Source organism: Esox lucius, chromosome 17, assembly GCF_011004845.1.
Source record: "Esox lucius isolate fEsoLuc1 chromosome 17, fEsoLuc1.pri, whole genome shotgun sequence".
NCBI lineage: Eukaryota > Metazoa > Chordata > Actinopteri > Esociformes > Esocidae > Esox > Esox lucius.
This window is the reverse complement of record NC_047585.1, coordinates 40,276,801-40,300,973: the sequence shown is the minus strand read 5'-3', so window position 1 is coordinate 40,300,973 and position 24,173 is coordinate 40,276,801. Positions and strand designations below refer to the sequence as shown.

Below are 24,173 nucleotides of genomic sequence, written 5' to 3'. Positions count from 1 at the left end.
TAAGACTGCATAACAACATTACACCAGAAGACTATGCATTTAGGTATTGAGCAAAATATTTGTGTGTGAAATTGACAAGGACACAGAATAGCCTTGCATAAAATATCTATCTGCGCTGCAAAATATATTTAAGGGATTTTGTTCAAGATATTGCTTTAAATATTTCTGTATGGCATGTGCTATTTTATGGCTGTGTTCTGTCCATCATATTTTACGATAACTGTGTGTGGCCTGGAACTACTGTAGTGATTGCATAACATTTAGTTTAAGTTATTCAGTGTTTCAACAAGACCTCATTTACAGCAACAACCTAAGAAAAAAAAAAAAAAAAAAAAAAGCAGTGCTGTTTGTGTATTTGGGAGCACAGCAAGTTGTGTAGGCCTACACAATAATTCACTTTCTATATGTTTAAATAATTTTTTATTACACCTGAACCTTGAAAAAATGAAGAGCAGTTTCACGCATAGACTAGGCCCATCAAAATCAGTTTGCACTATGCATGGATTTCCGGTTTCCCTGATTTCGTGTTGTTGTTGTCATCGTATCAGTGGGTTTGTAAGATCACAGACAAGAAAGGAAACCCTTGAGGTTAACACAAGTTTCCTTTGTTATGGCACATACAGTGGATATAAAAAGTATTCACACCCCTGTTAAAATGGCCGGTTTTTGTGATGTAAAATTATGAGACAAAGATAAATCATGTTAGAACTTTTTCCACTTTTAATGTGTCCTATAATGTGAACAACTCAATTGAAAAAAAAACTGAAATCTTCGAGGGGGAAACCTTACAATAGCAATAACCTGGTTGCATAAGTATAAGCTGTGTTCGGAATTAACCAATCACATTCAAACTCATGTTAAATAGAAGTCATTACAAACCTGACATAATTTAAAGTGACTAATTAAAAACAAATAAAGTTCAGCTGTTCTAGTAGGATTTTCCTGACATTTTCTTAGTTGCATCTCAGAGCAAAAGCCATGGTCCACAGAGAGCTTCCAAAGCATCACAGGGATCTCATTGTTGAAAGATATCAGTCAGGAGAAGGGTACAAAATAATTTCCAAACATTAGATATACCATGGAACACAGGGAAGACAGTCACCACCAAGTGGAGAAAATATTTCACAACAGAAACATTTCCAAGAACTGGACGGCCCTCCAAATTGATGAAAAGACGAAAATAAAACTGGTAATGGAGGCTTCCAAGAGGCCTTTTTTCTTCAGCTGGAACCAGGGCCTTAGTCAGTGTGGAGGGAATTATGAACAGTCTGTTAGAAAGCTGAAGATGAAGAGGAAGTTCACATTTCAACACAACAACAACCCAAAGCACACATCCAAATCCACAAAATCATAGCTTCACCAGAAGAAGATTAATGTTTTGGAATGGCCCAGCCAGAACCCAGACCTAAATCCAATTGAACATCTGTGGGGTGATCTGAAGAGGGCTGTGCACAGGAGATGTCCTCACAATCTGACAGATTTGGAGCGCTTTTGCAAAGAAGAGTGGGCAAATATTGCCACGTCAAGATGTGCCATGCTAATAGACTACTATTTGTTTTTATTTTTTTCTCCTCAAAGTTTTCAGTTTGTTTTTCAATTGAATTGTTCACGTTATAGGTCACATTAAAGGTGGAAAAAGTTTGAACATAATTTCTCTTTGTCTCATTCTTTAAATCACAAGAACCTGGCATTTTAACAGGGGTGGGTAGACATTTTATATCAATTGTGTTTTTTTTTAAGGTAAACACAAGAAAAATGGAAGAAAACATGCGTAAATTCACTACTTTTTTCTTACCAACCAATCAGAAGATGTGTGGTTTCAACCTGCAGTGTTTGGGTCTCCAGTCTGTTCCTTCATCCTCTGTGCCGTCGGGATGGCTCTCTTGCATCTTCATCATCTCCACATATAGCCATGGCAATCAGGAATTCCATGCTTTATTTACTGCCTTAGACAACTAACCCAGGGAAATACTGGGAACTTGGTTCATCTTTGCCACTTCACCCTTTTAAATGCTGCATATCAGGACCTTTATTTACAATGTATCCAGACTTTTTAAGTACTGATCTAGATCAATCCTGGAGAAATGACAAAAATATGAAATATAATGTGTGCGTGAAAAGGAAAGTACATTTTTATTTTTACAGGACAAATAGCAGCACCGCCATTTTTTTTTTTTACAATTTCTGGATTTCTGACGGGATTTCATCGTCTGGGTGGAATACATCCTCTCGTTCAGTAGATAGATATCTGAGCCTTTATATCACAGTTGTACACAGACAGTCTGTGTTAACGTGCTCTCAACACAGACTGTACATCTTGGTGCCCTAAATTGCATTTCTTTCTAGACATATGGGCCATTAATGGTTATTTCTGCGTCTGCAGAGGAAAAAGCTCAAAGTCTGCCAGCCAGTCACTCGACATGTCCCAGCAATCAGTTTACAACCATTGATCTGAAGGACACACTCGTCCACGTGCCAATTCAAGTTTGTAGCCAAGGAATTTCTTGTCCTCCCTTTCAGTGTCTTCCTAGCTCATATCTTTTCCAAGGTGGTCATGGGAGCTTGGACACGAACACTGGCAGAGCAGTGAAGCCCTGTTTGTTCTTTGATCAGTACAAACAGATCTGTGTCCGCAGACACTGTCCAGTGGCGGCAATGTGTCTCTGACATAAATGGCTTGTCTACAAACTCTACAAATGGGGTTATTTCTGTTGCTGGCCTAAGGATCTCCATTTTATTCTATATTTTATTTTACCAGACATATATCCCATCTATATGGGACATATATCCCATGACCAGACGTCTATCCCATGACCAGACATCTAGCCCATGACCAGACATCTAGCCCATGACCAGACATCTATCCTATGACCAGACATCTAGCCCATGACCAGACATCTATCCCATGACCAGACATCTAGCTCATGACCAGACATCTAGCCCATGACCAGACATTTATCCCATGACCAGACATCTAGCTCATGACCAGACATCTAGCCCATGACCAGCGTATATCTTTACCAGATTAGCAGTGACAGAGAACTGAGAACACATCCTGGGAGCATCCTGGGAGCGGGTTTTCAGCTTGCTGTCAAATAATTACTGACTTACTCTAAACACAAGGCCACCTGCCAGCATCATATGTCGTTATATTGGGAAGACTCTCCCAAAATCCAGTTCCTCCCACCTGCGTGACATAAAATGACTGTCTTTGTCCATCTTTGTTAAAAAAATAGTTACTTATTTCACAAAAACATTTTCTAATGGCCCTGTTATGCCCCCTTCACTTCTAGCCATCTTCTTATAACATGTGAGTGCGTCACTATCTTTTCCATGGGTTGATTTGTTGTGTAACCACACAGGTGCCAAGACTTGATGTGGGCTCAAGGACTTCAAGAGCCCTCTGTTTGTTAGCATGATGACAAAGATGAATTAGGTGATGATTAGCATGAGAGGAATAACATTATCATTTTCATCGCTCTTTCGTGTCTCTCTCACTTTCCCTCTTCGTGCCACTTTGTGCTGTCTGCTTTATCGTTTTGTTTGCTTCGATCTCTGCTATCTCTAGTTTTCTCCTTTAGGCTTCATCCTCCATTCTCTTCTTTTCGGTTTATATCAGTTTCTACTCTTTTATTTTCTCTCATCTCATCTGTTACTATCTGTCTGTCTCTCTTGTCCACTTCCTGTTCTCTCAGTCTTTCTCAGATCTTCCAGAAGAGAGGATTATCCTCCTTTCCTCTGTCTCTTTCCTTGTTCCGGCTAAGAGCTGGTCTGCTCGTGTAGCTGTGGGTGTTTGTGGGGAGGAGATTTTGAAGGCTAAGTTTAGCCTTTTTTTCCCCCTGATTTAGATAAGGATTACAGTTTTAAAACATATCAGTGGGACAGTTTACGTATTAAATCCAGCTAGTTATGATAAGGGATATTGTTTGGAATAAGTACAAAAAATAAAACGTTAAATGCCAAGCTGTGGCCCGGGGCAAATGTTGAAAATGCAGTGTACCTAAGCATGATCCCAACTCTGTTCCCGGAGATCTGCTGTTATGAATTGGTTTTCTCTTCAATCCCAAGTTTGACTCACTTATTTAAATCAAATGTGACGGAAACAAAAAGTTAGATAACGCATCTTCTCATAGCTGTAAGTTTATCAGGATATGAGTGTCTTACAAATTGGTTAAATGTAATGGGACTTTCTCAAACCGCACCATCACCTGCTGGTTATTGAAATCAGAGTCAATGTGTACTGAAATCATGTATTAGAGACATACTGAAGTCATGTATTAGAGACATGTACTGAAGTCATGTATTAGAGACATGTACTGAAGTCATGTATTAGAGACATGTATTGAAGTCATGTATTAGAGACGTACTGAAGTCATGTATTAGAGACATGTACTGAAGTCATGTATTAGAGACGTACTGAAGTCATGTATTAGAGACATGTACTGAAGTCATGTATTAGAGACGTACTGAAGTCATGTATTAGAGACATGTACTGAAGTCATGAATTAGAGATATGTACTGAAGTCATGTATTAGAGACATGTATTGAAGTCATGTGTTAGAGACATGTATTGAAGTCATGTGTTAGAGACATGTACTGAAGTCATGTATTAGAGATATGTACTGAAGTCATGAATTAGAGATATGTACTGAAGTCATGTATTAGAGACATGTATTGAAGTCATGTATTAGAGACATGTAAAGTCATGTATTAGAGATATGTACTGAAGTCATGTATTAGAAGTATGTACTGAAGTCATGTATTAGAGATATGTACTGAAGTCATGAATTAGAGATATGTACTGAAGTCATGTATTAGAGACATGTATTGAAGTCATGTATTAGAGACATGTAAAGTCATGTATTAGAGATATGTACTGAAGTCATGTATTAGAAGTATGTACTGAAGTCATGTATTAGAGATATGTGCTGAAGTCATGTATTAGAGACGTACTGAAGTCATGTATTAGAGACGTACTGAAGTCATATATTAGAGACATGTACTGAAATCATGTATTAGAGACATGTACTGAAGTCATGAATTAGAGATATGTATTGAAGTCATGTATTAGAGACATGTAAAGTCATGTATTAGAGATATGTGCTGAAGTCATGTATTAGAGACGTACTGAAGTCATGTATTAGAGACGTACTGAAGTCATATATTAGAGACATGTCCTGAAGTCATGTATTAGAGACGTACTGAAGTCATGTATTAGAGACATGTATTGAAGTCATGTATTAGAGACATGTACTGAAGTCATGTATTAGAGACATGTCCTGAAGTCATGTATTAGAGACGTACTGAAGTCATGTATTAGAGACATGTACTGAAGTCATGTATTAGAGACGTGTACTGAAATCATGTATTCGGTTACACATATGAGAGTCAGATATTGAAGGACATTTTCTTCCATCTTTCTCCAACCCAGTTTCATGCATTTTACATTGGCCTTGTAATCCTCTAATGCCCCACTCATAATGTTGATTCACTGCATTGAATATAGGTCGTCATTAACTGGATGTTTCGAGTCCTGAATTCTGATAGTCTTGGCTTTAGGAGTGCGTATTACACTGGTACAACATCACATCGCTTTTCACTGCTCTAATTGCATTGGTGACCAGTTTGCAATAGCAATAAGTCTGGGTTTTGCGTTGGTGACCAGTTTGTAATAGCATCTCAAGGTTTGTAGTGTATGGCCAATACACCACGGCTAAGCACTGTATACAGGCACTCCGAGATACGCCAATGAACAGCTTTTAACCGTGGTATATTGGTCATATACCACACCACCTGATGTCATAGGGAGATGCTTTTGTGTGTGTTTTGAAGGCCAGAGTTAACAAATGCCTACTTACTGTAAACGTTTACATACTGCAACCAAACATGAAACCCAAAAAGCAGAACAGTTTTTTTTTAAACAAGCCAGCAACCAGATTGTGAGTCTCTTTGTTTCGTATAAGACCTTTTCTTTTGAACCAGTGAAGGGCACACCGAGCACAAGTTTGAACAACAATATTCCTCTCTCTGTTAGCCAGAATAAAAAGCGATTGAAAAGAAGACACTTGAAGAAGAGGCTCACGTAGTCAGTGGAAAGCTTGAATTCTGCAAGTGGACAATAACAGGCATGTAACCCCTACATTACAAACTCAGAGCTAAACTAATGAAGCAGGATGCGACACGAATCCTGGTATCTTGGGAGAGTGGCCGTCTTCTCTGTGATTGTATGCGTTCCACTCTCCTCTCCTTTCTCCTCAGCTCCTTTTAGTTTGGAGGCTTACTGTCCTCCTCGGTCAAACTGTCCATCTGAATGCCCACTGATTTTAGGACAGCCTGATTAGTGATAGAATTGAGAGACAGACAGACAGACAGACATGCAGCTATACGGACAGTGATACAGAGAGACAGACAGAGAGACAGACAGAGAGACAGACAGATTGACAGACAGACAGACAGATAGACAGACATGCAGATATACTGACAGAGATACAGAGAGACAGACAGAGAGAGAGACAGACAGACATAGTGACATACATACAGAAAGACATACAGACATGCAAATAAACAGACAGACAGAGAGACTGTCAGACAGACATGCATATATACAGATAGAGAGACAGACAGACAGAGAGACAGGCAGACAGACAGACAGACATGCATATATACGGACAGAGTGACAGACAGACATGCAGACAGACAGCCAAACATGCAGACAGAAAGATAGAGAGACATGCAGACAGACAGAGAGACAGACAGACAGACATGCTGACAGAAAGATAGAGAGACATGCAGACAGACAGAGAGACAGACAGACAGACATGCAGACAGAAAGATAGAGAGACATGCAGACATAAAGACAGACAGACAGAGAGAGAGACAGGCAGACAGAAAGACAGACAGAGAGACAGACTGACAGAGAGACAGACAGACAGACAGACATACAGACAGACAGGCATACAGACAGACAAAGACAGGCATTCAGACAGACAAAGACAGGCATTCAGACAGACAAAGACAGGCAGATATACAGGCAGACAGACAGAGAGACATACAAACAGACATGCAGATGTACAGACCACATACAGAGAGACAGACAGACAGAGAGAGACATCCAGACAGACAGATGGGCAGAAAGATAGACAGGCAGACAGACAGGCAGGCTGAAGTAACAGGGAGAGAGTGTGACTCCCACTACTGTGAAATTACCAGGCACGGAAAGGATGTGATTGCACTCGGCAAAGTGCCTCTTCCCCTCTGACTAGATGGTGTGTGAGCCAATCAGACAGTGAGCCAGCGAGTCTTCGTCCAATTTGACAGTCTGCCAACGGGTCCTCGTCCAATCAGATAACCAGCAGGTTTTCATCTGCCCTGCTGAGTTTTACCATTACCTGCCAGACACACACCAACACATTCAGAAACAACTGAGACTTTTACTGTCAACCGTCTAGATAACACAACACACTTCTATAAAAGTACATAGAATGCACAGGAAAACACAGTTTGAATGTGAACAGTCTAGACAACACAATTCTATTACAACAGTCTGGAAAACACAACACACTTCAATAAGGTTGGTCTGGAAAAGAAAACACACTTTCAACCCAGCCACAGACAATTTTAAACTCCACACACACACACAATACCCACAAATCCACTCAAGTAAAAGTCAAAGTATTTTATTTATCAAATGTTTATATAACCGAATAACATAGCGTCATTCTGAACAATGAAATGCTTGTGATATAGCACACTTCCACGCAATAAGCATTAAAAAATATACAAAGCAAAAATATAGCAACAATATAACACAGACATGCATGCCCATGCCTACAAACAAACACAAACATACACACACACAATAATGTCAACCTGTCCTGTTTTGCTCTGTGCAGATGTGCTGCAGATGTGACTGATGGATCCCAGTATTTTGTGCTGCTGATGATCACGGATGGCGTCATTTCAGACATGGTGCAGACCAAGGAAGCAGTGGTCAACGTGGGTACTCACCATAACTCACCTTATCTCACCATCACTCACTATGACTCATGATGACTCACCATAACACACCATACCTCACATTCTAACTCACTCTATCTCACCATGGCTCACCAAAATTCACCATACCTCACATTGTAACTCACCATAACTCACCTTAACTCACCATGACTCACTATAACTAAAGATGACTCACCATAACACACCATACCTCACATTCTAACTCACTGTATCTCACCATGACTCACCATAATTCACCATACCTCACATTGTAACTCACCATTACTCAACATGACTCACCATAATTCACCATACCACACATTGTAACTCACCATAACTCACCATAACTCACCAAGACTCATCATGACTCATCATGCCTCACATTGTGACTCACCATAACTCACCGTAACTCATAATGTAACTCACCATGACTCACCATTACTCACCATGACTCACTATATCTAAAGATGACTTACCACTACTCACCATACCTCACATTGTAACTCACTGTATCTCACCATGACTCACCATAATTCACCATACCACACATTGTAACTCACCATAACTCACCATGACTCATCATGACTCATCATGCCTCACATTGTGACTCACCATAACTCACCGTAACTCATAATGTAACTCACCATGACTCACCACTACTCACCATATCTCATAATGTAACTCACCATGACTCACCATTACTCACCATATCCCATAATGTAACTCACCATGACTCACCACTACTCACCATATCTCATAATGTAACTCACCATGATTCACCATTGCTCACATTGTAACTCACCATAACTGACGTGTTAACTCACATTGCAGAAAGAAAATTGCGTGCGTGCCTTTCTCCCCCGTTTTCTCATAGGCTGCTGCTCTGCCCATGTCGATTATTATCGTGGGAGTTGGCCCTGCTGAGTTTGACGGTAGGTGTGTGTGTGTGGGTGTGTGTGTGGGTGTGTGTGTGTACTAAAGAGGGATAGCTACAACTCCACTCTCAAAAACGTAATGAACACAGGTCTTTTCAGGCCCTGTAAAGCGCATGGTGCCTTCTGGAAGCTCACAGCTTTTGATCCTCCGTCAAACACAACCTACATTCAGATATCTGACTGTGAAGGACACTGAGGATCAGCAGGCTTTGTGACGGAACGACTGTAATTTCCTTCCCAAGGGTTTTAGGAGCAGGCTAAAATCCCCTACTTGCTCTCTCTCGCTAACAAATTAAATCTAGGACATGAAATTGTCTCTGGCAGTTCTGACAAACCTGCTCACTGTATCTATGAAGCCTCCAAACTTGCGCGTTATTTTCCATGAGGTCCCACCCGTTGTTAGTATTGGTCTGAAATGCTAGATGCTACCCGGGCCCGTTCTGCTGTCCTAACACAACCGATTTGATCCTGATTGGCTTGGGGGCTGTTAAAGTAGGGATGGAACCAAAGCCTTCTCTCCCAAGAAGTTATATTGGTTTCCGTGTGTCTGGGGTGCCGGGTGGGGGCGAGTTACTACAAACATTCAGGAGCTTTCCAGAGGATGTATTCACCCTTTCCTTTCATCCAAAAGAGTCATTTGCATTGCATTAGCCTCATGTGGCTCCTGGATCATGCTTGGCGACGTGTAACGTCTCGAGACTGAACATAAGATCTGCAACTCATGTTGGACAACCCTTATTGTACAGCACATCTTGCCCTCTTGTTTCATTGTTTCTTATAGCACAGATAAATCCATTCTGTCAACAGATGTTAGCATTCTTTCTGCTATTGACACTTCACAAACAAAACATGTTAACGCAACATTTACACAACACAACTTTTTTCTTTTAAAGAGGTCCAAATAAGGGTTGTTTTGACATGAAAATTACTGATTAAGTATGGTTCTGAACCACTATGCTGCTGTAAGGAATACTTTCCAATTCATTGAAGCATGCCAGGGTTATTGGTTTAATTCCCATGGGGGAATAGTATGGAAATGTGTGCTTAGGACTGTAAGTTGCTTTGTATACACTAATTTACACGCCACACGACAGCCACATAAATGTCAGAAAATTTGCTTTGACCAAAACAACTTTCTGGATGAAATATTCAGCTCTAAAAGTGGGAAATGAGGTCTGACATGCAAAGAAACAAAATATCTCTTTATGTGTAAATGTTCTATAGAGAACAATTAATCAAACGTTCTATATAGCAGAGATTCCTAAACATTTTGGCCGGAACCCCACCTCATCTATTTGGGTGAAATGTTGTGCTGATACTGGAAAGCACTGGGTTGTGTTAAGGCCTTCATCCTCAACATGGCTGGAGTCTTCATCGTCCCCAGGGGGCAATTAATGTTGAAGTGCAGTGTATAAAATCAGGAATATATGAAAACCTCACATGCAGGAGAGAATAATAACAAAAAAATTGTCTAAACAACCATATGTGCACAACACCAGTACAGCTTATTAAAAAGAGTAATGAAAGCTGAGATAAGAGTGTTTTGCCCTTTTAGTCTTAAACACGGAGTCCCTCAAAATGTTTGGCACCTTACTTATGAGTAGTTAATAATACAGGTGGGAGGAGTCAGTCAGGTGTAGATACAAGTGGGAGGAGTCAGGTGTAGCCACACGTGGGAGGAGTCAGGTGTAGATACAGGTGGGAGGAGTCAGGTTGTGTTAGTAACAATGGTTAAACTTGTTAGACAGCATCCAAATTAGAAACTGAGTTTTCTGTCAAAGAAAGTGCCACGGTATTTGTGCTGATTGACAAACTCTGCTGACAGACCAGAGATGGCTGGGAGCTCCTTCAGGAATCAATAGCCATATCCTCTGTACTCCAGACACTCCTGACACTCCAGACACTCCTGACACTCCAGGCACTCCAGACACTCCTGACACTCCTGACACTCCAGACACTCCAGACACTCCTGACGCCCCTGTTACACTGGTGTGTTACACTGGTGTGTTACAGTGTAACAGCGGACTCCTTTTGACTCATACACTGTATAATCAGTAAATGTGAAACCTTCCAGACAGCAGATCCGTTGTTCCAGTTGATTTGTGGACACAGAGGGAGCTCAACCAGGATGTACAGGGCAGATCGATGGTGATGGCCCTTGAATCATAACTATTATGTAGTTATCAGAGGGGTCCAGATGAAGCTGCACTGATCCTTGGTGTTGGCGCTTAGTCCAGGTTAAATTCTTTCTCCTCCATAAACCCATGGGGTCCAGTGAACATGTTCACGCCACCCTCCTTCTGATACGTGTCCCGTTACTCCAGTTTCATCACAAACCCCTCAACTTTGTTGGTCAATTACATGCTGTTGGTACTGGGTGTGGAACAAGTGTAGCCCCTTGATCAAAATATCTGCCACGTAGACCAGGCTTTCCATCCATTTTGGATGAGTAGGCATTCTGCAGAGGGCTACTGTTTCCTGTGTCCATCTGTCAAACTCAGTGATTCATGCTCATTTACAAGGTGTACCCTGAGTTAACAGTTTTTTATTGCCGTTAGAAACACACCGCTAAGCTCACTGTCAGGGGCCTTGAAAGCAAGGTGGGTAAAATCTGTTTTTCTGTCCCCATCTGTCCCCCCGAGCACAGCCATCAACCCAAAACTGCCACCGGGCCATTGCTGAAAATGAGAATGTATTCTTAGTCGTACCTACCAGCTGAAATAAAGGTGAAAAAAATATCATCAACTTCAAGCAGACAGCGAGTACTGTACCTTCAGCTCATTATGTTTACCCACCACAACCCCCACACAGATCACACCCACCCAACACACCATCACACCCACCCAACACACCATCACACCCACCACACCCACCCACCACACCATCACACCCACCCATCACACCCACGACACCCCCCCACCACACCATCACACCCACCCACCACACCATCACACCCACCACACCCATAACCACTCCCGCCATACCATCACACCCACCACAACCACCACACCCACCACATGCTTCTCCAACTCTTCCATATACATATTTCTTCCAGTTTAGATATATTTCTGGGGCATTTCATGCTTTACAGAGGAAAGTTAGGGACGTACAAGTGGGACAGAGTTGAACTCACGCTACAGTAGAGTACTGTATTTGTACCAGAGAGAGCAGGGCGGAGTCAAACCCACACTACAGTGGAGTGCTGTATTTGGACCAGAGACAGCAGGGCGGAGTCAAACCCACACTACAGTGGAGGGCTGTATTTGTACCAGAGACAGCAGGGCGGAGTCAAACCCACACTACAGTGGAGTGCTGTATTTGTACCAGAGACAGCAGGGCGGAGTCAAACCCACACTACAGTAGAGTACTGTATTTGTACCAGAGACAGCAGGGTGGAGTCCAACCCACACTACAGTGGAGTGCTGTATTTGTACCAGAGACCGCAGGGCGGAGTCAAACCCACACTACAGTGGAGTGCTGTATTTGTACCAGAGACAGCAGGGCGGAGTCAAACCCACACTACAGTGGAGTGCTGTATTTGCACCAGAGACAGCAGGGCGGAGTCAAACCCACACTACAGTGGAGTGCTGTATTTGTACCAGAGACAGCAGGGCGGAGTCAAACCCACACTACAGTGGAGTGCTGTATTTGTACCAGAGACAGCAGCTTAGAGCACCAGACCACTTTGGGTCACCTCCTCCTGCAAACTTCAATCAAGTTTGTTGAATATATATCCTGTCCTATGCCTGTTCCCTCAAGCGCAGTGGAAAAACAACATCTCTTCATGTAGTTTCCCCATATAGCAGTATCTGACAAATACCAGTGTATCTGGGCTGCATGTGATGTGCCATTCCTCTCATCTAGTTGTCGTCTGAAGTTTTTTTTTACGTACACGATCAATGAGATGAATCTTTGTGTTTTGCAGTGTATCATCTACTCAGCTGGCAACTGTGATGTCAGATGGAGCGATTAGTTTGAGCTTACTGGCTATTTCCTCAGCATGTACAGCTTGACACATTGCTACGGCTTTGGGACAAGTCTCTCCCGTAATGTGCCATGTCTCAAAGATGTAAGAGGCAGCCCGATGCTTTGGTAGCGGCCCTCGTCTGTGTGCTTATGGCTTCACAAATCATACTGTTCGTCGTAAATAAATACAAACACTAGTTTCTTAGTATCTAACGGGTGTTTGGTGTATGATTGTCTCTTCAGATTCACTGGCTTAAAAAGGTTGTTTGCTATCATCTTGGAGCACAACACCAATGAATATGCATCCCATTGACCATGAGACATGCGAATTCAACCCAAATGTACTAACATTGATGTCTATGTCCCTGTGCTGCAGTGGAGGGGGCTTATCCTGGGCTTATCTCCTACTGGCACAGACTCTCTCTGGCCTCTCGCTCAGTCTGGGCATAGAATCCTCCAGCCTTCAACAAGATTGGTCGCTTGTATTGATTGGTCCCCGCTACATCAATTGTTAAACAATACTGCCAATTAGAGGCATGAAAAGTAACACGTTTTATAATAGATGTCATGAACCGTGATCTGTTAAGGTTTTAACTTGAGCTTCAGCATTTTAAAAGACGTTTGGTATAGCACAAAATAATTCTTAAGCTGTCTTTACAACACTTATGTATTTCAGACCCAAAACCCAACATTTTATTAGAAATATGCAGCACAATCATTTTATACAGGTCTTGGCGCTAGGTTCTGCTCCTCTGGGGTAACTCATTGCCATCACATGATGTATATGATACTACTAATAACTGTATCAGCACCATTATATCATTACCAACAATCCCCATAGACAAAGACCAAGGTACGCAGTACTGATCCCCCCAGAAAGGGAATACAGAACCAAACAGTTGGAGGCAGGGGTGGTGGGTGGGTTGGCAACCAAATGCAAGTAGACTGGCACAGATCAGACTGAGTGAGTGACCTGATTATTAAATATTCAGCATGAAATCTGATGTCGTGATTGGAAAGAGATCCCGGGCATCAGCTGATATGTCGCTGACCAATGACCACTCAGGTTTCCTGTCTGAACTGCTATGCTAATTACTAAAATAGAGAACAAAAATTGGAACCACTTGGTGTGTTCAGATAGTTATTTGAGTCATTATACCTAAGGACCATCCCTGTTCCCAAGCATTGAGTAACACAATTTGCCTGTTGTGGGGATGTTTAGTCCAGTTTTTGTGGTGGCATTGTAACAGTTGTAATTGTGACAGATCATGTTGTAACAGATCATGTTGAATGTTAAAAACGATTCAGTTTATGTTCTGTAAAATATGTTGGTCAGCATCCCAGCTACCCTGGAAGGCTCCAGTATAAACATGTTCAAGCTTTAAAGAACAATTTCACCTGGTAGTTAAGTGCTTCTTGGTTTGAGTTACAGTAGGTTTTGACACCTTTGGCTCTAGCTGTTGCTGCTCGCATTACATTTTTCATGTGTGCACAGTATATAAATATTCTGGCACCACCATTTGGTTGCTTTGTGCTCTAAAGAGATTCGCTCAGGCAACAGTTGCATTTCACAGTAGATTTATTGAGGGGATGAAGTTGCCATCTAGAACCTCTTAATACTTTTAGTTTTGATTCCAAGGACTGCCAGCACTTTTCAGCACTTTTTACTGTGGAGGACAGTGCCCAGGTATTGAGGTCAACCATAGTGAGCCGGTCGTCATGGATGTGATTGGCAGCCTGGGCTTTGTTTGTTGTCTGTGTGCTCAATATCTGCCATGGTTGTTTGGGTAACAGTAATAAAGATAGACAGAGTCTAGACATCCTTCTGTAACCACCACTCTCATTCCTGGTCCTCGATTATGACTGGCCAAGGGCAATCCTGAGAGGTTACATAAGAGTAGCAAAAAAGAAAATCTCCTTCAGGGACAGACTGAAATCCCTTATGGAATACCTGCTTTTCAGGAATTTACTCTATATATGTTCTCTTTAAAGTTTTTCCTCAGATTTGCCGAAAGTAGACCACTATATATAGTAAATGGGTCCTATGTGAATCAGCCATAGTTATGGTCAACTGGTTTGTGAATGCACATCCTACTTCCAGGATCGTTGGCCACTTTTTGACCACGGCATGTCTGCACTCTCCCTGACACAGAGGGAACAGGTTTGTTCTGTACAGCCGAGACATTGCGCTGGTGAGGGAGCAGCAGAACAAATCCGAGATGCATTCGAAGCGAATGGGGAAACACTGAAGCACTCTTACCGGGTGATACGCCTATTCCAAAAGTTAACTGGCTGAGTTATTCAAAATAAAGATACCGGGCGATAGTTAGGGAAAGGAAGCTAAGAGGTGGGCTTTTTTCCAGTCCCAACTACTGGAGGGTCTCTGTGGGACCTATTAGAGACTAAACAGGGGTGGCTACCCTAAGGAAGTGGCGTGTTGGTGTGTGTTGTAGTGGGGTTACGACGTTCTGAGTGTATGCGTAAGAGATGGAGAGAGATTGATAGGGTGAAGGATGGGAATGTGTATTAAGACATTTAGAAATGTAAGTGCTACAACATGTGTGTTAGTGATGACTTGATTGTTTGCTTCAGTATACGGCGGTCGAGGAATTGGCATAACTTTTAGATGGTCTATTGGAGAAAGGGGTGTTTGATTAATCTGTGCTCTCGAATCCTATTCTTGCTCAAGCAGAAAGGAACTTGGGAGCTCTTTCTCTCCGCAGGGAGGCTGTGCAATCAGACTCTCTCTCATACACACACACACATACACACATACACACACACACACACACACACACCCACCAACATGGTATCACAAATTCACTACAGCATCAGACTTTTGAAGTATCTTTAGATTCTGCACAGAATATACACTGATGAGCCGAAACAATAAGACCACCTGCCTATTATGCTGCTGGTCCTCTGTGTGCCGCTGAAACAGCGCCGACTCGCGGAGGCATGGACTCCACAAGACCCCTGAAGGTGTCCTGTGGTATCTGGCACCAATACATTAGCAGCAGTTCCTTCAAGTCCTGTAAGTTGCGTGGTGAAACTGCTGTGGATCGGACTTGTTGGTCCAGAACATCCCACAGATGAACTGGATTGAGATCTGGGGAATTTAGAGGCCAGGCCAACACTTTAAACTCTTCATCATGTTCCTCAAAACATTCCAGAACAATGTATGCAATGCGTGCAGGGCGCATTATCCTGCTGAAAGAGGCCACTGCCATCAGGGAATACCGTAGCCATGAAGAGGTGTGCCTGGTCTGCAACGATGTTTAGGTAGGTGGCACGTGTCAAACTGCCATCACTTCCCCAGGTAAACGGCACACGTACAGTATACGGCCATCCATGTGTTTCGGACCAGGCGACTTTCTTTCACTGATCCAAGGTCCACATCACGGGCACTCTGACCGATCTGTGGCTACACAGCCCCATACGCACCAGGGTGTGATGCACTGTGTGCTGTGACCCATTCCTCCTGTAATCATCATTTACATGTTCTGTGACTTGTGCCCCATTAGACCGTGTGGTCCAAACCTCATTCCCATTTGGACCAGACTTGAAAGCCTTCGGTGCCCTCATGCATCGATGAGCCTTGGGCGCCCAACACTCTGTCACCAGTTTGTGGTTTGTCCCTCCTCTGAACTACTGTCAGTAGGTACTCACCGCTGCTGACCGGGAGCACCCCACAAGCCTTACCGTTTCAGAGATGGCCACAAAAATGTTGCCCATGTCAAAGTTGCTCAGGTCTTTACCCCTGCCCATTTCTCCTGCATCCAACACATTGACTACCAGAACTGATTCTTTGCTTACCATCTAATCTACCTGGACCTTGACATGTGCCCTTATTAGGATCAACGTTATTTGCTTTCACCTGAGATTGGTCATAATGTTTTGGCTCATTTGTGTACAGTATATACAGGGGATCTATACCAGTGGATTATGTGATTAATTCTACGCTGCCGCAACTCTGAAAAAGCTAATTACCAAACAGACACAAAATGTTCTGATAAAGAACCCATTTCTAATCATCAGCGTGTTTACCAAATACCAAGGTATCTGTAGGATGGATGTAACATCGCAAAAGGAGGGAGGACACAGGCTCAGGGAGAACAGAGGACTTTTTATAAGTAATTAAGGTATAACAAAACTAAAACTAACACACAATGTGTGTGTGTGTGTGTGTATATGTTTGATATTGAGTAAGGAAGAGTGTGAGATATGGAGGAAAACATTGTGTGTGATATGGATAGAGGATGAGTGTGTGATATGGAGAGAAAGAGTGTGTGATTTGGAGAGAGAAAGAGTGTGTGATTTGGAGAGAGAAAGAGTGTGATTTGGAGTGAGAAAGAGTGTGTGATATGGAGGAAAACATTGTGTGTGATATGGATAGAGGATGAGTGTGTGATATGGAGAGAAAGAGTGTGTGATTTGGAGAGAGAAAGAGTGTGTGATATGGAGTGAGAAAGAGTGTGATTTGGAGTGAGAAAGAGTGTGTGTGCTCATAAGCACTCTTGTGGTTGCATACTGTATGTGTCGTGTGCGATATTCACGGGACAGTGTGTGTGTGTGTGTGTGTGTGTGTGTGTGTGTGCACCCTGCCTGTGTGCGCGTGTGCATTTGTGTGTGTGTGCCTGTGACATTCAGGGAAGCAGGAGGCTCTGTATAAGTCCCTGTGACTCAGGGGATGCCCCCCACATGCCGGGTTTACCCAAGACACGTGGCCCTCCTCCTTGCCTCCCCCCTGCTGCCCCCCCCCCCACCCCTCCGCCGATCCTTCTCCCCAGTCTCAGCCTTACTCTAACCCACTGCCATCTGGCATCTCTGTGGGGACACCTTCACCATCCACTCTGGAGTCCTCGTCCCAAACAGTGTGCCAACCCCGGCCTCCTTCCTCGCGGTATTGGTGACAGCTCTGGAAAGGTCTCCATCAGGGGTATTGAAGGGGTCGTGTTGCGGGAGGGTGGGCGTTGGTGATTAGTGTTGGGATGCAGCCCAAGGCGTGCTTTCTGGGGTCCTAATGGTAAAGACCCACAGATACAGCCAGACTCTGTCTCTGATTCGGACTCTGTCTCTGACTATCTGCCTCTGACTCTGTCTCTGATTCTGACTCTGTCTCTGACTATCTGCCTCTGACTCTGTCTCTGATTCTGACTCTGTCTCTGACTATCTGCCTCTGACTCTGTCTCCGACTGTCTGCCTCTGACTCTGTCTCCGACTGTCTGTCTCTGACTCTGTCTGGGACTCTTTCTGACTCTGTCTCTGGCTGTCTGCCTCTGACTCTGACAGTCTGCCTCTGACTCTGACAGTCTGCCTCTGACTCTGTCCGTCAATGCACCCCCCCCCCCCGACTCCTTTCCCTGTCTCTTCGTCATTCTTTGACTCTCTCCATCAATCAATCAATCAATCAAAATTTATTTATAAAGCGCTTTTTACAACAGCAGTTGTCACAAAGTGCTTTACAGAGACACCCGGCCTTAAACCCCAAGGAGCAAACAACAGTAGTGTTGAATTTCAGTGGCTAGGAAAAACTCCCTAAGAAGGTCGAATTTTAGGAAGAAACCTAGAGAGGACCCAGGCTCAGAGGGGTGACCAGTCCTCTTCTGGCTGTGCCGGGTGAGATATTAAGAGTCCAATTGGAATAATAAATAAATTTCTCTTGGCTAAATCCAGAGTATATTTGATTTTAGACTAGGTCAGAAGTATGACCAGGTGGACAAGGACAGGAACAGCAACGGTCCCCCCAAACCAGGTAATCCGCAGGTGTGGACCAGGACCTCATCTCCTTCTAAAATTTAAAATTGGAGGAAACTGAGAAAAGTTAGTAGTACATCCCTCATGTCCCCCAGCACAATAATATAGCAGCGTAACACCTTGGAAACTGAGACGGGGGGGTCCGGTGACACTGTGGCCCTACCCGGGGGAGGCCCCGGACAGGGCCCAACAGGCAGGAAATCAATCCAACCACATTGCCAGGCATCAACCAAAGGGACACCCACCAACCGCAACCCCCCTGAATGAGGGCCGAGTATTGCTAGGAGCGTACAGCCCAACTGCACAAGTGCGCAATAGAGAACCAACAACAAGCCAGTGACTCTTCCCCCGAAGGGCATTGGAGGGAGGGCATCCCAGTGGCGACGAGAGCCCACCTGGCAAGACAGCAAGGGTGGACAGTATCAAGCCTACTGGTCACCTTCACGCCCCCGGGCCAGGCTACACCTAATTATAAACCGTGCTGTAGAGATGAGTTTTTAGTAGACACTTGAAAGTTTGCACTGAGTTTGCATTTCTAACCTTAATTGGCAGATCATTCCACAGGAGTGGAGCTCTATGAGAAAAGGCCCTGCCGCCAATTGTTTGTTTAGAAATTCTAGGTACAATTAAAAGGCCTGCGTCTTGCGATCTAAGGTTACGTGTAGGTATATATGGCTGGATCATTTCAGCAAGGTAAGTAGGAGCAAGTCCATGTATTGATTTATAGGTTAAGAGTAAAACCTTAAAATCAGCCCTAACCCTAACAGGCAGCCAATGTAAGGATGCCAGGACAGGAGTAATGTGTTCAAATTTTTTTGTTCTAGTTAGGATTCTAGCAGCTGTGTGCAGCACTAATTGAAGTTTATTTATTAATTTGTCTGGATAACCAGAGATAAGAGCATTGCAGTAATCTAATCTAGAAGTAACGAAAGCATGGATTAATTTTTCTGCATCAGTTTTTGATAGGAAGTTTCTAATTTTTGCGATGTTTCGAAGATGAAAATAAGCAACTCTTGAGACATATTTTATATGTTCTTCAAAGGAGAGGTCAGGGTCAAGGGTAACGCCAAGGTTTTTTACAGTTTTTTGGGATACGACCATGCAGCCGTCGAGGTTCACAGTGAGATCTGCTAACAACGCTATTTGTTTTTTGGGTCCTAAAAGGAGCATTTCTGTTTTATTTGAGTTTAAGAGCAAGAAATTCTCTGTCATCCACTTCCTAATATCTGAAACGCATGCTTCCAAAATAGCTAATTTAGGGGCTTCTCCATGCTTCATTGAAATATATAACTGTGTGTCATCAGCATAACAGTGAAAGTTAATATTGTGATTTCGGATTACATCGCCCAGAGGGAGCATGTATAGTGAGAAAAGTAATGGGCCCAGAACCGAGCCTTGAGGAACTCCAAAGCATACCTTTGACTTGTCAGAGGATATGCCATCCACACTAACGAACTGATATCTTTCAGATAAATAAGATTTAAACCAGGCTAGAACATGTCCACGTAGCCCAATATTGGTTTCCAGTCTCTCTAAGAGAAGGGAGTGATCAATAGTGTCAAAAGCAGCACTAAGATCAAGAAGCAACAGGACGGATGCGGAACCTTTGTCTGAGGCCATTAGAAGGTCATTTGTTACCTTCACGAGTGCAGTCTCAGTACTATGATGGGATCTAAAACCAGACTGGAATATTTCATAAATGTTTTTTGTCTTTAGGAAGGCATTCAGTTGTTGGGAAACACATTTTTCTAAGATTTTTGAGAGGAACGGGAGGTTCGATATTGGCCTATAATTGTTTAATATGTCGGGATCTAGATTAGATTTTTTTAGAAGAGGCTTAATTTCCGCAATTTTTAGTGAGTTTGGTATGTTCAGCATTGGCTGACCTAGCACAGGAAATAACTCCTTAAGTAATTTTGTAGGAATCGGGTCTAGCTGAGAGTTTGTGGGTTTAGAACTCATTACAAATTTTGTAAATGTGTCGAGCGATACGGTTTCAAAAAACTCAAGTGTCCCCATTGACACCTGATCAGGGAGGCTCCGGAAATTTTCCGGACAACCGAGATTTTTAGGACCATAACTATTTAGGGATTCAGTTATTTGTTTTCTAATGGTGACGATCTTTTCATCAAAGTAGTTCATGTATTCATTACAACTAAAGTGAAGACCCACTTCACATGCTAAGCTTTGCTTTTTTGTTAACTTTGCAACTGTATCAAAGAGAAATTTTGGATTGTTTTTGTTCGCCTCAATCAGGTTGGAGAAATAAGCTGATCGAGCAGACGTGAGTGATTTTCGGTATTGTACTGTACTGTCTATCCAGGCTAGTCTGGATACTTCCAACTTGGTGGAGCGCCACTTTCGCTCCAATTTTCTGGAGGCTTGCTTAAGTGCTCTAGTATTGTCGGTGTACCAAGGAGCAAGTTTCTTGTTGCGTATTTCTTTAGTTTTTAGTGGTGCAACTATGTCTAATGTATTTCGCAGTATTGAGTTTAGATCCTCGATTTGATCGTTTACAGATTTATTTACTCTGTCATTTAAGAGCGAACTAGTAAGAATATCAAGGAATTTATTTGTAATCCGAGAATTTATAGTACGGCTTTTGAAACTCATTGTTTGGGGGGCAAGTGAATTTCTTGTTTTAACGGTAAATGTAATAAGACAGTGATCCGATAATCCAGGATTTTGGGGGTAAATTATTAGATCTACAATATCTATTTCTCGTGACAGGACTAAATCTAAGGTATGATTGTGGCAATGTGTTGGACCTGAGACATGTTGGATGAAACTCATTGAGTCGATTATGGCTTGAAAGGCTTTTTGAAGAGGATCATGGGGGTTTTCCATATGGATATTGAAATCGCCAAAAATTAGAATACTATCTGCCATGACTACAAGGTTAGACAAGAATTCTGGAAACTCATTGAGGAACAATGTGTATGGCCCGGGGGGCCTATAAATAGTAGCTATGTAAAATGATTTATCGGCCTGGTTAACTTTCATGAGTAAAACTTCGAAAGAATGAAACTCTGTGATATGTTTGCGAGTAAGTTTATATTTACTGTCATAAATATTAGCGACACCCCCTCCTTTTCGGGATGCACGAGGGATATGATCACTAGTATAGCCAGGAGGAGAGGCCTCATTTAAGGCAGTGAATTCTTTAGGCTTTAGCCACGTTTCACATAAACCAATAGCATCTAGTTTATGATCAGAGATTAATTCATTTACCGCAACTGCCTTTGGAGCAAGAGATCTAATATTTAGGAGTCCCATTTTGAGATGCGAAGTGATACAATTATTTTTGACCGAGGTGGAGGAAGGCTTTATCTTAATAAGGTTGTTTTTGTTAGCACTACCTTGTTTAACTTTTCTCAGCCTGGAACGAGTCACAGTGGCAATAGGTAAAGCTGTACTAACTACTCTGGCTATGCTATTGACAGACTCCACTATGCTAGCAGGCTGGCTAACAGCCTGCAGCCTGACCTGCACCCTATCTCATGTTAAAGCTATAGGAGTGAGACTCCTGTCAATGTTCCTAGACAAAAGAAGAGCACCACTCCAGCTAGGATGGAGTCCGTCGCTCCTCAGCAGATCAGGCCTGGCCCTATTTCTGGGAGAGGCCCAAAAAGAAGGCCAGTTATCTACAAACTCTACCTCCTGCGACGGGCAGAACTCCGTTTTCAGCCAGCGATTGAGTTGCGCAAGTCTGCTGTAGAGCTCGTCACCACCCCTAGCTGGGAGGGGGCCAGAGACAATTACTCGATGCCGACACATCTTTCTAGCTAATTTACACGCTGATGCTATGTTCTGCTTCGTAACCTCTGACTGTTTCATCCTAACATCGTTGGTGCCAACGTGGATAACAATATCTCTGTACTCTCTATACTTGCCAGTTTTAGACTTCGCTAGCACCAACCCCAGATTTGCGGCTACGTCGGTGGCTCTGCCCCCCGGTAAACAATGTACGATCGCCGGCTGATTCTTTAGTCTAATACTGCGTGTGATGGAATCGCCAATGACTAAAGTTTTCAGTTTTTCAAGTCCACCGGTAGAACATGCCTGCCGACCATTCCCCTCCGAAGACGGCTCGGGTCTTGACTCCGACTCCAGTGGGGAAAACCTGTTCAAAGTCTCAGTTGGTTTTAGCAACGATTCAGGTTTAACTGGTCGACGGCATTTCTTCCCAGTGACCAAGAGAAAGTTATTGCCCGGCTGCAGGAGCTGTGCCGGGGGGCTAACAAAACTATCGTTTCTACCTGGTGGCACTGACGCAGATTTTTCTATTTCTACACTAGCATAATCCTTGCCTGGCATTTGCGTCAGAAGCCGAGCCTCTAACTCTGCTATCTTTAACTTAAGACGAACATTCTCCTCCGTGTTGTTGCTACAACAATTACAGTGAAAAGGCATTGTAATGATACTTAGCCTCGGGTGTTCAGGGGTGAGTAGTTCTGTTAATTATGTCCAAAAAGAGTCCCGGTGTAGAAAAGTTGGGTAAGAGGTCAACAGATAAATATTGCGTTGGTAAAACTCTAAAATAGAATTTTGACCAATTAGTTTATATCGAGTAAATTCGAAAAAGTTTGGCAGGTAGCCAGGTAGGTAACAGCAGGCCTCATTTTCCATCTGTCTCTGCCTCTGCCACACGGGTCCACCACAGACTCTGTCTCTGACTGTCCTGCCTCTGACTCCATCTCTGTCCGTGCCCTGTAGCCATGGAGGAGCTGGATGGTGACGTGGTCAGGGTGTCCTCCAAGGGCCGCGTGGCGGAGCGAGACATAGTGCAGTTCGTACCGTTCCGGGACTACATCGATCGCCAAGGCAACCAAGTGCTGAGCATGGCGCGGCTGGCCAAGGACGTGCTGGCGGAGATCCCAGAGCAGCTGCTGGGCTACATGAAGACAAGGAACATCATACCTCAGCCCGCTCAGCCGGCCGCCTCCTCCTCTTCCACCAACTCCTCCTCCAGGACCTCCTCCTCCACCACCACTACCACCTCCAAGATGGGCTCGCTGGGACTCAACAAACTGCGCATCTGAGAAAGGACGATGGGTGGGGTTTGGGGGCGCTCCTGGATTCAGGGTCACAGTTTGCACCATGTTAGTTTCAAGCCAATACCTGAATAGACATACACACACACACACACAAACACACACACAGACCTCCCCAAACAACAACAGGGGTCAAATGCAGCTTGACCTTATGAGCGCGATCTGTTGGCACTGCTCCCGTGTTTGCCAACCGCCTATGAACCCCCGTAGCCTGATGGTTTCTGCGAGGATCAGGAACTGGTTTGCATTAAACTTTCGGAAAAAGCAAGAATTTGTGGACTTTTTTCGACGGACAGAATGAGCAGTTAATGTTCCGATTTTTTCCTAGGAATCACTAGCTCCGCATGCAATGTGTGTTTCATCCCCACATCTTTTCGTCGTCCAAAACAGAAACACACTGGCCACGGCTGTACGCTACTTCGATCAATCTGTGGCCAATTTTCCATATGTATAATGACAATGTACA

General features: G+C 43.3%; 1 protein-coding gene across 1 annotated transcript in view; it reads left to right on the top strand.

The window, feature by feature from the left end:
- Window positions 1-23,789, top strand: part of LOC105024793 (copine-9) — a 120,636-nt gene extending 96,847 nt beyond the window's left edge. The window contains exons 18-20 of the mRNA XM_020055335.2: window positions 7,893-7,995; window positions 8,870-8,927; window positions 23,370-23,789. Coding sequence (XP_019910894.2) covers window positions 7,893-7,995; window positions 8,870-8,927; window positions 23,370-23,695 — 487 coding nt within the window. The 3' untranslated portion in view covers window positions 23,696-23,789. The remainder of the gene's footprint in view (window positions 1-7,892; window positions 7,996-8,869; window positions 8,928-23,369) is intronic.
- Window positions 23,790-24,173: the final 384 nt, after the last annotated feature.